Below are 12,010 nucleotides of genomic sequence, written 5' to 3'. Positions count from 1 at the left end.
GGACAAGACAAGACAGTGAGCCCTGATGCTGAACCCACCAACTGTCCCTACCTACTTGCCTCAAACGGCCCTAGGCGGCCATGGACAACAACCAAGACATTCCCTGTACTAGATACGTGCACACAGAACAAGACAGACAAACAAACAGAATAGCGGATAGTCAAACAAGCAAGGTCAGAACCAAACGGGCAGCGAAATACAAAATCAGGTTACAATTGAATAGTCAAAAAGGCAAGCCAGAGGTCAAGTAGAGGGAGTTAGGACCGGGAGTGCAGGAATAAACAGGGGGAAGCTGGGATCAGGGTGTTAATCTAATAGCCAGCGCTGGGACTCTGCCTTAGCTTTCTTTTATGCTGAACCAGAGCCCAGTCCGAATCCCCATTGGACCGGCGCTGTATCTCACAGCCCCCCAAAAACTAGTGGGACCACTAGTATATTTCCATACTGCTCCATATTTCCACTACTGCTTGCAGAATGTAAAAGGGGTGTCACAGAGTGTATTGGTGCAGCCACCACCAGATTGTATCTCACAGCCCCCCAAAAACTTGTGGGACCACTAGTATGTTTCCAGATTTCTGTCTTTCTTACTCAAGCCATATTTCAGTTCACTACTGCGTGCAGAGTGTAAAGGTGGTGTCACAGAACGTGTATAGGTGCAGCCGCCAACAGATTGTATCCCACAGCCCCCTAAAAACTAGTGGGCCCTGTACTATATTTTCTGATTTCTGTGTTTCTTACGCAAGGCATATCTAAGTTCACTACTGCTTGAGCAGTGTAAAGGGGTTGTCACAGAGTGTGTATACTGTAGGTGCAGCCACCAACAGATTGTATCCCACAGCCCCCTAAAAACTAGTGGGCCCTCTACTATATTTTCTGATTTATGTATTTCTTACGCAAGGCATATCTAAGTTCACTACTGCTTGCACAGTGTAAAGGGGGTGTCACAGAGTGTATTGGTGCAGCCACCAACAGATTGCTTCTCACAGCCCCCCAAAAACTATGGGGACCACTAGTATATTTCCAGATTTTTTTTTTCTTACTCAAGCCATATTTAAGTTTACTACTGCATGCAGAGTGTAAAGGTGGTGTCACAGAGTGTGTATAGGTGCAGCCCCCAACAGATTGTATCCCACAACCCCCTAAAAACTAGTGGACCCTGTACTATATTTTCTGATTTCTGTGTTTCTTACACAAGGCATATCTAAGTTCACTACTGCTTGCACAGTGTAAAGGGGTTGTCACAGAGTGTGTATACTGTAGGTGCAGCCACTAACAGATTGTATCCCACAGACCCCTAAAAACTAGTGGGCCCCGTATTATATTTTCTGATTTCTGTATTTCTTACACAAGGCATATCTAAGTTCACTACTGCTTGTACAATGTAAAGGCGGTGTCACAGAGTGTTCATACTGTAGGTGCAGCCACCAACAGATTGTATCCCACAGCCCCCCAAAAACTAGTTGGACCACTAGTATATTTTTTTATTTCTGTATTTCTTACTCAAGGCATATCTAAGCTCCATACTGTGCATTGTCCATAAAATGGTAAACCCCAGGGGTAAGGGGCGAGGACGAGGAAGAGGGCGTGGGCGTGGGGTTCCAAGTGATGCAGTTGCCAGAGGCAGTGATTCAGGGCAGGGTGAAACAGCACCACCCGTTGAGGAGGGAGCAGTGGCACACCACAGACGTTCACACCCTAGCTTCCTCTCGCAACTTAGGGGGTCTCAGGGTACACCACTATTAAAACCGCAACAGCGTGAACAGGTGATCACGTGGATAGCGGATGTGTCCAGTAACTTATCCACCACCCAGTCTTCCACGCAGTCCACCCACGCTACCCAAGGGAGTGGAACCCTTGCTCCAGCAGCTCAGCCTCCTTCCCCACAGCCTGGCCCCTCCAGGGTAAGAAGGGATTCAGATCCACCACCACCACCATGCTCCCAGGAATTTTTTTCTGGACCCTTCCCTGAGTCTGAGCAACTGGAGCAGTCGATCTGTCCCGATGCCCAAACTATGCAGCTCACGCAGTCAGTGGGTGATGAGAGTGGGGACTTGCAAGCGGGGTTGGAAGAGATGTCTGATGATGACGATGAGACCCGGTTGTCAGACAGTGAGGTTGTTGTCATGGATGTAACTCAAAGTGGGGAGCAGAGTGAGGAATTGGAGGAAGAGTTGGTGAAAGAGGGCGAGGTGACTGACCCGAGCTGGGTGGATAAGGCTATTATAGACAGTGCTTCTGAGGGGGAGGCAAGTTCACCCGCAGAACCGGTTGGAAGAGGAAGAGGGGTGGGTAGAGAGAGAAGCAGGGGCAGAGCGGGTAGATTACCAACTGTTTCACGGAGTCAAACTCCCTTGGCCAGGCCTAGATGTTCCCAAGTCTGGAGGTTTTTTAAAGAAAGTGCAGATGACCGACGGACTGTAGTGTGCAACGTGTGCCACGCCAGAATCAGCAGGGGAGCCACCACTAGCAACCTAACCACTACCAGCATGCGCAGGCATATGAGTGCTAAACATCCCACTCAGTGGAACCAAGGCCGTTCAGTGAGTGCAAGTTGCACCCCTGCTCCTTCCCCTGTGTCACGTGCTGGCTCTGTCAGTCTCCTCGCCCATGCCCCAGGAATGAGCGCCTCCCGCCCTACACACACCCCTTCACCTCCACTATGCTCCACACCCTCCAGCAAGGTGTCCAAGCGCAGTGTTCAACTGTCCCTACAGCAGGCCTTTGAACGGAAGCGCAAATACACTGCCACTCACCCGCACGCACAAGCCCTAAATGTGCACATAGGCAAACTGCTCAGCTTGGAGATGCTGCCCTATCGGCTGGTAGAGGCAGAGGCTTTTAGGAACCTCATGGCGATGGCTGTCTCTCAGTACTCTGTCCCCAGCCGCCACTACTTTTCACAGTGTGCTGTCCCAGCCCTACACCAGCCTGTGTCGGAAAACATCATCCGTGCCCTGACCAACGCGTCCACCTAACGACGGACATGTGCTGGCGGCAGGGATACTATATCTCCCTGATGGCACATTGGGTCAACTTGGTGGAGGCTGGGACAGAATCTGACCCTGGTTATGCTCATGTGCTGCCCACACCGAGTTTTGCGGGGCCTACCTCGATTGCGGTCTCTCATGATTTGTATACCTCTTTCTCCTCCTCTTCTTCCTCCTCCTCTCTATTACCCTCCACGAGCCATTGTGGAATGCCAGATGTCAACCTCGGTAAGAAGCAGTAGTCAGGTCAGTCAGCTACCTCAAATCTACAATGAGGAGTGGACGTGGATGTCTGCTATCTGTCAGGTACTGGGCCCCTTTAAGGAGTCAACACAGATGGTCAGCGGCGATGCTGCAACCATCAGCCTCACTGTCCCGCTGCTGTGTCTGTTTCAAACCTCCCTGCTCAGCCTGAAGTCTGAGACTTTGTCTTCGTCTGAGGAGACGGGTGAAGAACATCCACCGCTAGATAGCCAGACCACCCTGACGTCAGTTTCTCACTACAGAGTAGAGGATGAGGAGGATGAAGAAGAGGAGGAAGAGAAGCAGACTGCTGCCGTGACTGAAGAGGGTACCCATGCTCAATACTTAGTTGTTGAGCGTGTATGGCCTGAAGAGGAGGAATTGGTGGAGGAGGAGGAAATTGAGCCTATTGAGGAGAGGGAGTTCGTGTTGGGACCCTGGCGCACATGGCTGACTTTATGTTAGGCTGTCTTTCCCGTGACCCTCGGGTTAAATTTTTTTTTTACAACACCGTTTACTGGGTGTTCACCCTCCTGGACCCTCGGTACAAACAGAACTTTGCCACTCATTCCTACCGAGGAACGGAGTATGAGAGTGAATCAATATCAACAGGCCCTGGTGCAGAAGCTGAAAATGTACTTCCCATCTGACACCACTAGCGCCAGAGGACGTAGTTCTGTGGTCCAAAGAGCGGGGGAGAGGAGGGGTGGGGCAGGCAGGTTGTCAAGGGGCAGGGGAACACTCTCAAGGCCTTTAAATGTTTCATGACACCCCAACAAGACTATGTCACCCGTCCCCAGTCTGAACAGAGTAGGGGGGGGGAGGCCTTCAGAAAGATGGTGAGGAAGTACCTTGCTGACCATACCAACGTCCTTCCCGATCACTCTGCTACATACAACTACTGGGTTGCAAAACTGGATACGTGGCCCGAACTGGTGCTTTACGCCTTGGAGGTGTTGGGCTGCCCTGCCGCTAGCGTGTTGTCAGAGCGGGTCTTCAGTGCAGCTGGTGCCATCATCACTGATAAGCGCACCCGCCTGTCAACTGACAGCGCTGACAGGCTGACGTTTATAAAAATGAACAAAGCCTGGATTTCACCTGAATTCAACTGTCCACCCGGGGAAAGCAGCTCAACATGAAGATTCTTGGTATCTCCTCTCCTCCTCCTCCTTCAATTCTCAGCCAACAGCCAAGTCTTCTTCCCCCATGCTGTGTCTGGCCTAATTTTTGGGAGGCTTACTTGCTACCTCGATCACTTCTAATGGTTCTCTGTGTCCTGACTGCCATGCTCTGACGTCACTACGTCTGTGGAGGAGCGGGACTGCTTGCCGGGGTCCCACCGATCGCATCCTCGGCAACCAGCCAGCTGTGTTATGTTTTTTGTGTTGCCGCGGCCAGCGCCTTACCACCCCCAGTTGATCGGCATCAGGTGTACTCTTGATCGTGACTGTGTGCTCACTTCCATGCTGTGTCTGGCCTAATTTTTGGGAGGCTTACTTGCTTCCTCACTCACTTTTAATGGTTCTCTGTGTGCTCACTGCCTTGCTGTGTCTGGCCTAATTTTTGGGAGGCTCACTGACTTCCGCTTCTACCTTGGTCACTCTGTACTCACCCCCATGCTGTGTCAGGCAAAATTTTGGGGTGGTTCATATGCTACCTCTGTTTTTAATGGTTCTCTGTGTCCTCACCGCCATGCTGTGTCAGGCAAAGTTTTTGGGTGGTTCATAATATGCTACCTCTGTTTTAATGGTTGCCTGTGTTCTCATTGCCATGCTGTGTCAGGCTGAGTTTTTGGGTGGTTCATATGCCTATGTTCATAATGAATCCTAGCTAGTCAAGTCAAAAATAGTTAAAGCAACTCTGTACCCACAATCTGACCCCCCCACCACCCAAACCGCTTATACCTTCGGATAGCTGCTTTTAATCCAAGATCTGTCCTGGGGTCCGTTTGGCAGGTGATGCAGTTATTGTGCTAAAAGACAACTTTTAAACTCTCAGCCCTGTACCCTACGGGAGTATCTTTGCCCTAACTTTGCACCACCCCTCCGTCCCCATCTTCATCATTAGGAATGCCACTTGAACATTTTCTCCATGCTGAACATTTGCACAGGTGCTTAACAATCCAGCCCATGTGCCGGGCTAACACAGCTGACGAATAGGAGGCAATCTGCCTGGAGCATTCTTAATGATGAGGAGGGTGGGGAGGAGGGACAGAGTTTGTGCCAGCCTAATGCATACACAATCTAGGCCACTCCCGTAGGGCACGGGGCTGCCAGTTTAAAAGTTGTTTTTAGCACAATGACTGCATCACCTGACAAACGGACCGCAGGACAGATCTTGGATTAAAAGCAGCTATCTGAAGATACAAGCTGTTTTTGAGGGGTCAGATTGTGGGTACAGAGTCCCGAGATGATCATTTTATTAAATAAATAAGGAAAATCCTTCCTTCTGTAGTGGTCAAGTCTTCTTTATTTTACAAAAAAAATACACACAATAGATATAAAATTAGAAAAGAAACTCTTTGAATCGCCACAGCACTTTAGTGACACATTGTGCCGGATGGGGAACGAATCCATTACATCCCTTCCCCATCTGTAACGTCCGGAAATTTACTGACGTTTGAAGGCCCCTTAGGATCAGTCCTATGGTGTCAACTTGAATCTGTAATTCAAACTAGATGGGATGATCACGTAGTCAAGGAAGAGGACATGTTCCATTCTCTCAACTTGGGAAAAGCTCTCAGCTTGGTTAGTTGGGACAATCTTTTCCTGCTATATATGACAGTTCTATAGCCAGAGGGACAAAACAAGATTGTCCTTTGTGACCTGTCCTGTTTTCACTGGTTGTGGAACCCTTTGCAACCATGAGGAAATGCCTAGATATCTGTGGGTTCCCGGGAACACAAGTATGCTCTTTTTGTGGAAAATCTCCCAATAATTCTGTCTTCCCTCTGGCCTCTCTGGCCAATCTCTTTCATTTATTGTAGAAATTCACAAAAATCCCCGAACTGGAGTAAAATGAAAACAGCACCACAGCTGTCTACAGGTTGTGTGTGATATTGCAATTGAGCTCAATTCACTTTAATAAGACTAAGCTGCAAAACAACTCCCAAACTGAGGACAAGAGTGGTGCTGTTTCTGGGAAAAGGTGGCCATGTTTTTGCTAAGCCTAGATAACTTCATTAAACATGTACTTCAGGCATTCATATTTTTGATATATTGCTAGGATTACAAAAAAATTAATAAGCATCCTATTCTCACCTACTGAGCAAATTGGCTACTGATTCCAATGGAACGGAATTGTCACAATGGTAACAGCCTGTACAGTCAATCACTGACTGAAAGGGGACATTGCCCCAGGCAGTGATTAGCTGAGTGGCCTGTCAATGTCGAGACAAGTCCATCTTGAAAGTAGGGGGACCAGAACACATGACAGGAGGACCCCCCCCAAAAAAAACAAAAAAAAACCATGTGTGGTAGGTGAGAATAAGCAGTTATTTTGTCTGCAATCCCAGCGATATATCAAAAATATGCCTGGAGTACCCCTTTTAACTCTACCAAACCAAAAGCTCTTTACTTACAAACATCCTAAAACTACAACTGAAATTCTTCGTCTTTTAAGCCTAATTTGCATATTAACAAAAATCTTATGTTTTGGCACTGAAAAGGACTGGAGATTTTATTTATTGTTATTATTATTATTTTTTTGTTTTAAGTACTGCCCAGAATCATGATACCCATCTTTATCTAGCAATAGGCTTATTTACATTCCTCTTTTTCGGCTGGCAGTTCCTCTATACATATGCTGTTCACATTAGAATTTAGGGTTCCTGAAATCCGTATTGGTATTTATGTAATAAATGTAATAATAAACAAAACATTATCAATGGAACGTGACCTTTATGTTCGGCTGGTTAATATTTATTGCAGTGCAGCTCCGCTGTGGCAGAATAATTTATAAAGTACTTGGAAGGTAAGTTTGACTGGATGTGTTACTGGTGTGGGTACTTTTTGAATCCCTATTTTCATCATTTTCTATTCTAAAAGCTCTTTCAAGTGCATTTTGAATGGACTGACTAGACTTCTGCTTCCACTTTTTCCCAATAACGAAATAGATAAATGGGTCAATTGTGCAGTTGAGCACCGTACTATACATACTGGCAAAGTTGAGAGCAACCATATGAGTATCTGACGGTAGCAGTTTGAAGTATATTAAAAACCATGTAAAATTAATTGGGATGACAGATGAGATAAATATAACAACAGCAATGATAATGATGATGTAAAATTTTGTTGGATACCGCTTCTTAAAGGTTCTTCTTACTTTAATGAGCAAAGTAAGACTTGAAATTACCATGATTGGTAAGCAGATTACAATGGATAAACCAAAAACCATGGTCTGAACTGCTGTACACTCTGTTGACTGCATGATAAAACCTTCTTTTGTGCATACAAAGTTCTCTATGAGACTCTCTGAGCATCCAATGAGCCACACCGCAGCACAGATAAAAGCAGACATGTTTTGAGGCCGGTGGTATTGGTACCAAAGGGGGAATAGGACAGAGAGGCATCTTTCCAGACTAATGGCTGTTAGGATGAACATTCCGGAATATTGGGCACTGTCATAAAAGATTTCCAAAAATATCAAAAATGATTCTTTCCCTTGAAAGTCTGGTTTCGGATTCATTAGTGTATTAATGTCAATCAGTAGCATCAATGCACTAAATATCAAAAATACGACGTCAGCGGCCGACAGGTTAATAATATAAATTATATACTTGTTTCTCTTGATTTTAAAGCAAAGGTACCAAAATATGGTAATATTTCCCACTAAACCAATAAGGCAGAAACCTAAACAAATGACAGCTGCTATAGTGAAATGAAGATAAGTATAGTCATCACTTTTCTCTGCTGTTGCTTGGTTTGTGCCATTTTCTGTCGTATTATTCATGGTTTAGGCAGCTGGTGTTTTATATCTTCGTTCAACCTATTAAAAAATAACAGCATGTTTTACCTTTCATATTTTTATTATTGTTTAATTTATACTTAACAATGTGAGTAAAATGTATTGTGCAGTAGTAGAGTTTGTAATGAAACATCTGACGTGGAGTAGATAGTAGTAGTAAAACTAAATGACATTGTATGTACAGATACAATGTCAGCTAGAACCCACACCTATAAGGTTTCATGCCATATTCTAAAGCATATCAAGAATGTTTGGCATATTTAATACTTTTTGTGGCAGGGATGGAGCTTTATTATCTTAACAAAACAAAAAACAGTATATATTTTATACAGTTTGCTCAGAACGTTTAAGGCTACTTTCATACATCTGTAGCCCTCTGTGTAGCCACAGACCTGCAGCTACAGACAGGACTACAGATGTGCACAGACCCCTTCCCCCACCATAGGCAAGGCAGATTGCGGCCAAAATACCGATCTGTAAAATTAAAGATCTGCATGTGAATGTAGCCTAAGAATTAGGCTATGTTCACACAATGCAAAAAAAACACACATTATATAAATCTGTGTGCGCTATACAAATAAAAACATTATTATTATTACACACATTGTCTGCGCTGATGTCAAAATAATGATCAATGTTGATGTCAATTTTTTTGGACGTCTATTGCAAACAGCGGACGGTATTTTTTAGTTGTTCATACTCAGTTTTTCTTTTTTCATCGCCCTTACACTGTTTTTACTAATAAATTCAATGGCTTTTCAATTAAAGACACACCCAGAGGCAATTAGTAACCCCAAACTAGAATAATGTAACAACAGCTGTCATTGCACTGACAGGCGGCCAAACAGTGAAATGACGGGAGTCATTTTAAAATCAAAATGACTGACCTTTTTTTCTTTTTTTCCTGGGATTCGTTCGGCAGGTGATACAGTTATTGTCCTAAAAAACAACTTTGAAACTTGCAGGCCTGTGTCAAATTGGCGTGGCCTAGAGTGTCTGTGCATTAGGCTGGCACAACCTCTCTGTCCCTCCTCCCCGTCCTCCTCATCATTAGGAATGCCCCTGGCAGAATTTTTACTATTCATCACCTGTGTGAACACTGCACATGATCTGGATCAATAAGGCACCTGTGCAGTGTTCTGACAAAGGATGAATAGAAAAAAACCTGCCCAGGGGCATTCTTAATGATGAAGGGGGGGTGCAAGTCAAATGCACAGACACGCTAGGACAATAACTGAATCACTTGCCGAACGGACCCCTGGACAGATCCCAGATTAAGGGTACAAACACACACCGTATACGCAGCGTATATTCTGCTGCGATACGCAGCAGATACGCAGGAGATACGCAGCAGATTAGATCTAAATAACTGAACACAGCATCAAATCTGCTGCAGATCTGTGTGTGTTTGTACCCTAAAAACAATTATCCGAAGGTACAAACGGTTTGGGAGGGTACAGATTGTGGGTACAGAGTTGCTTTAAGTTTGTGCTTGCTGAGATCCCAAAAACTTTTTTCAACTTGTTAACATAATACTAAACTTTTCTTCTTTTGTATTCTACGTGGATATAAAATTTGCTTTCAGTTTTAAAGTATCACTGTCATTTTTAAAATCTAAATCAACAGTAGATTACAACTTACATTCACTTTTTTTTGTTAACATGCTGTAAAACAAAGCTATACTTACTTGTATCCAGGTCAAGGCTCTTAAAGTCGGCTTTTTAGTCTTGTGCCAGTTGATAAAAAAAAAACAGACTGAACACAGGAAGTGCCGTTCATCTGTACGCCCACAGAGAGAAGGAGGGGATGTGATTGATGCGTTGAGCCGTGATACTCTACTGGCTGGACACTCTTCTGGCATAAGATATGCTTTATATTACATTCCCTGTTAGATTTTGAAAGTTATAACAACAGTGACAGTATTTTTTTTAAGTTTGATGTATAAAGAGATTGGCTATAACAATAAAACCTCCTGCCTAATATTGTTTGTGTAATCCCCAGTTGACTTAGACCCAGTTGACATTTAAGTTATTCAACAATTTGTGCTACACATGTTCATCTGTGGTAACAAATTTTGCTTGCCATGCATATCAGTGAGTCGTGGGTGTTCATAACATTATCGAAGATTATAAAATGATCTTTTTTAGTGATCTTTCGATTCATGAGTTGTTCCTTGTTAAACCACTTTTGGTAGGTAATAACTACCAGGAACATTCATCTATAGTTTTGTAGATGCTCTAAGCCAGTCATAAATTGTCCTTGTCAATGTCACCTATATCCTTGTATTTCTGATGCTTACAACACATCAGATTTAAGACCTGAGTGTTCATTTGCCTTAAAGGGGTTATCCAGCGCTACAAAAACATTGCCACTTTCTTCCAGAGACAGACCCACTCTTGTCTCCAGTTTGGGTGGGGTTTTGCTGCTCAGTTCCATTGAAGTGAATGAAGCTTAATTGCAAAACGCACCTGAACTGGAGAAAAGGGTCCTTTTGTCTCTGAAAGAAAGTGGCCGAGTTTTTGTAGCACTGGATAACCCCTTTAAAATATCCCATTTCATGACAAGTGTTTTTGCAACAATCAATGTTATCCACTTTACCTGTTTCTGGATTTAAAGGCGTTGTCTGGCGGTAGCTACATTTTAATATGTTGTTGCTTTTATATAGAAAACAATAAAAAAGCCTATGCTTACCTCTTCACACTCCTCCTTCTGTGCTGTATCCAGTGTCCCCCACTGTCCACACCTGTCTCCATTTCTGAGACCAACTTTACTCAGGATTGACATCCTGATCAGCCAATCACTGGCACCGGTGCTGTCCCATCTCAGTTAGGGACACCAGATACGCTGCAGGAGGACACTGGGGGAGCACAGAGAGGTAAGCATATTGTTTTCTATATAAAAGCAGCAATATATTTCCTAATGGCGGATAACCCCTTTAAGGTATGCCTGATCGGTGTGAATACAGCGTACTTGTCAAAACCTTATTAACAGAAATCTCAGAGCAGTGCCAAATAGTTTTGTGTAGATGGCTGTTTATAATGTTAGAATGTATTCTCTTCTTAGTATTCAAACATATAATGGGCTACAATAAAATGACATGAACGGGCTATTACAGATTACAAAAGAGAGGTGGGACAAGATACAAGATTGCAAAGAGAGATGCAAAAATATAATATGTGACGTCCAAGAAGCAAGCAGTAGAGGCTCAAACTGTGTAAATGGGTAAATAGTGGTGTATTAGATTTTACTGGTAGTACAGTAGTACATGTTTCTAACAAATGCCATAACAATTTTTCTAACCTTGCTTCCATTAGTTTTAGCAGGCACTAAAGTCTAAAATTATTTATTTATCCTGCAGATTAAAAAAAAATGCTAAGCTGACTGAATGTATATTGCACAATATGCTGTGGGGCAGTAAAGGAGGACACATTAGTTGCCACTAAGGAGTAATATATAAAGCAAATAATTGCAGGTTTAACCAATATGAAAAAGTAATGTAGAACAGCTAACCTGTGAAGTCTTCTTCTTCCTCTTCTTCTTTTTTATATAACTGTGGCTTTTAAGTCAAGTCATTTTGTGACTCTGAGGTGAGAACGGCTTCCCCAGCCTTCCTGACATGTGGGTGGAGCTACTTCATATAATAATAAAAGCTACAGTACAGGAGGAGTTCCTGAAAAATACAAGATGTGCTATAATTACCTTATACAAACGTACCTTTTCTGATTATGGATTGCTAACCTATGTTTGTAACTAACAGGGTAGTTAACAGTTATTTGGTTGGTTTTGTGACCCTTCACACTCGGAATAACCTGTAA

The 12,010-nt window shown here is 43.8% G+C and overlaps 1 protein-coding gene across 1 annotated transcript; it reads right to left on the bottom strand.

Annotated features, from left to right (window-relative positions):
* Positions 1–5,692: 5,692 nt before the first annotated feature.
* LOC138784590 (mas-related G-protein coupled receptor member H-like) lies at positions 5,693–11,784 on the bottom strand. The gene is made up of 3 exons (XM_069960207.1): positions 11,706–11,784; positions 9,883–10,080; positions 5,693–8,216 (listed from the first exon to the last, which is right to left on the bottom strand). Exon 3 carries the CDS (start codon positions 8,178–8,180, stop codon positions 7,185–7,187), a length of 996 nt encoding a protein of 331 aa, XP_069816308.1. The 5' UTR covers positions 8,181–8,216; positions 9,883–10,080; positions 11,706–11,784; the 3' UTR covers positions 5,693–7,184.
* Positions 11,785–12,010: the final 226 nt, after the last annotated feature.

This window comes from Dendropsophus ebraccatus, chromosome 2, assembly GCF_027789765.1.
Source record: "Dendropsophus ebraccatus isolate aDenEbr1 chromosome 2, aDenEbr1.pat, whole genome shotgun sequence".
In the NCBI taxonomy this organism is placed as follows: domain Eukaryota; kingdom Metazoa; phylum Chordata; class Amphibia; order Anura; family Hylidae; genus Dendropsophus; species Dendropsophus ebraccatus.
The sequence above is the reverse complement of the archived record's forward strand: the minus strand, read 5'-3'. Positions and strand labels throughout refer to the sequence as shown.

What these genes read in the sequence shown, in the direction of transcription:
- LOC138784590 (XM_069960207.1), bottom strand. Translation starts at nt 8,180, where the DNA reads ATGAATAATACGACAGAAAATGGCACAAACCAAGCAACAGCAGAGAAA.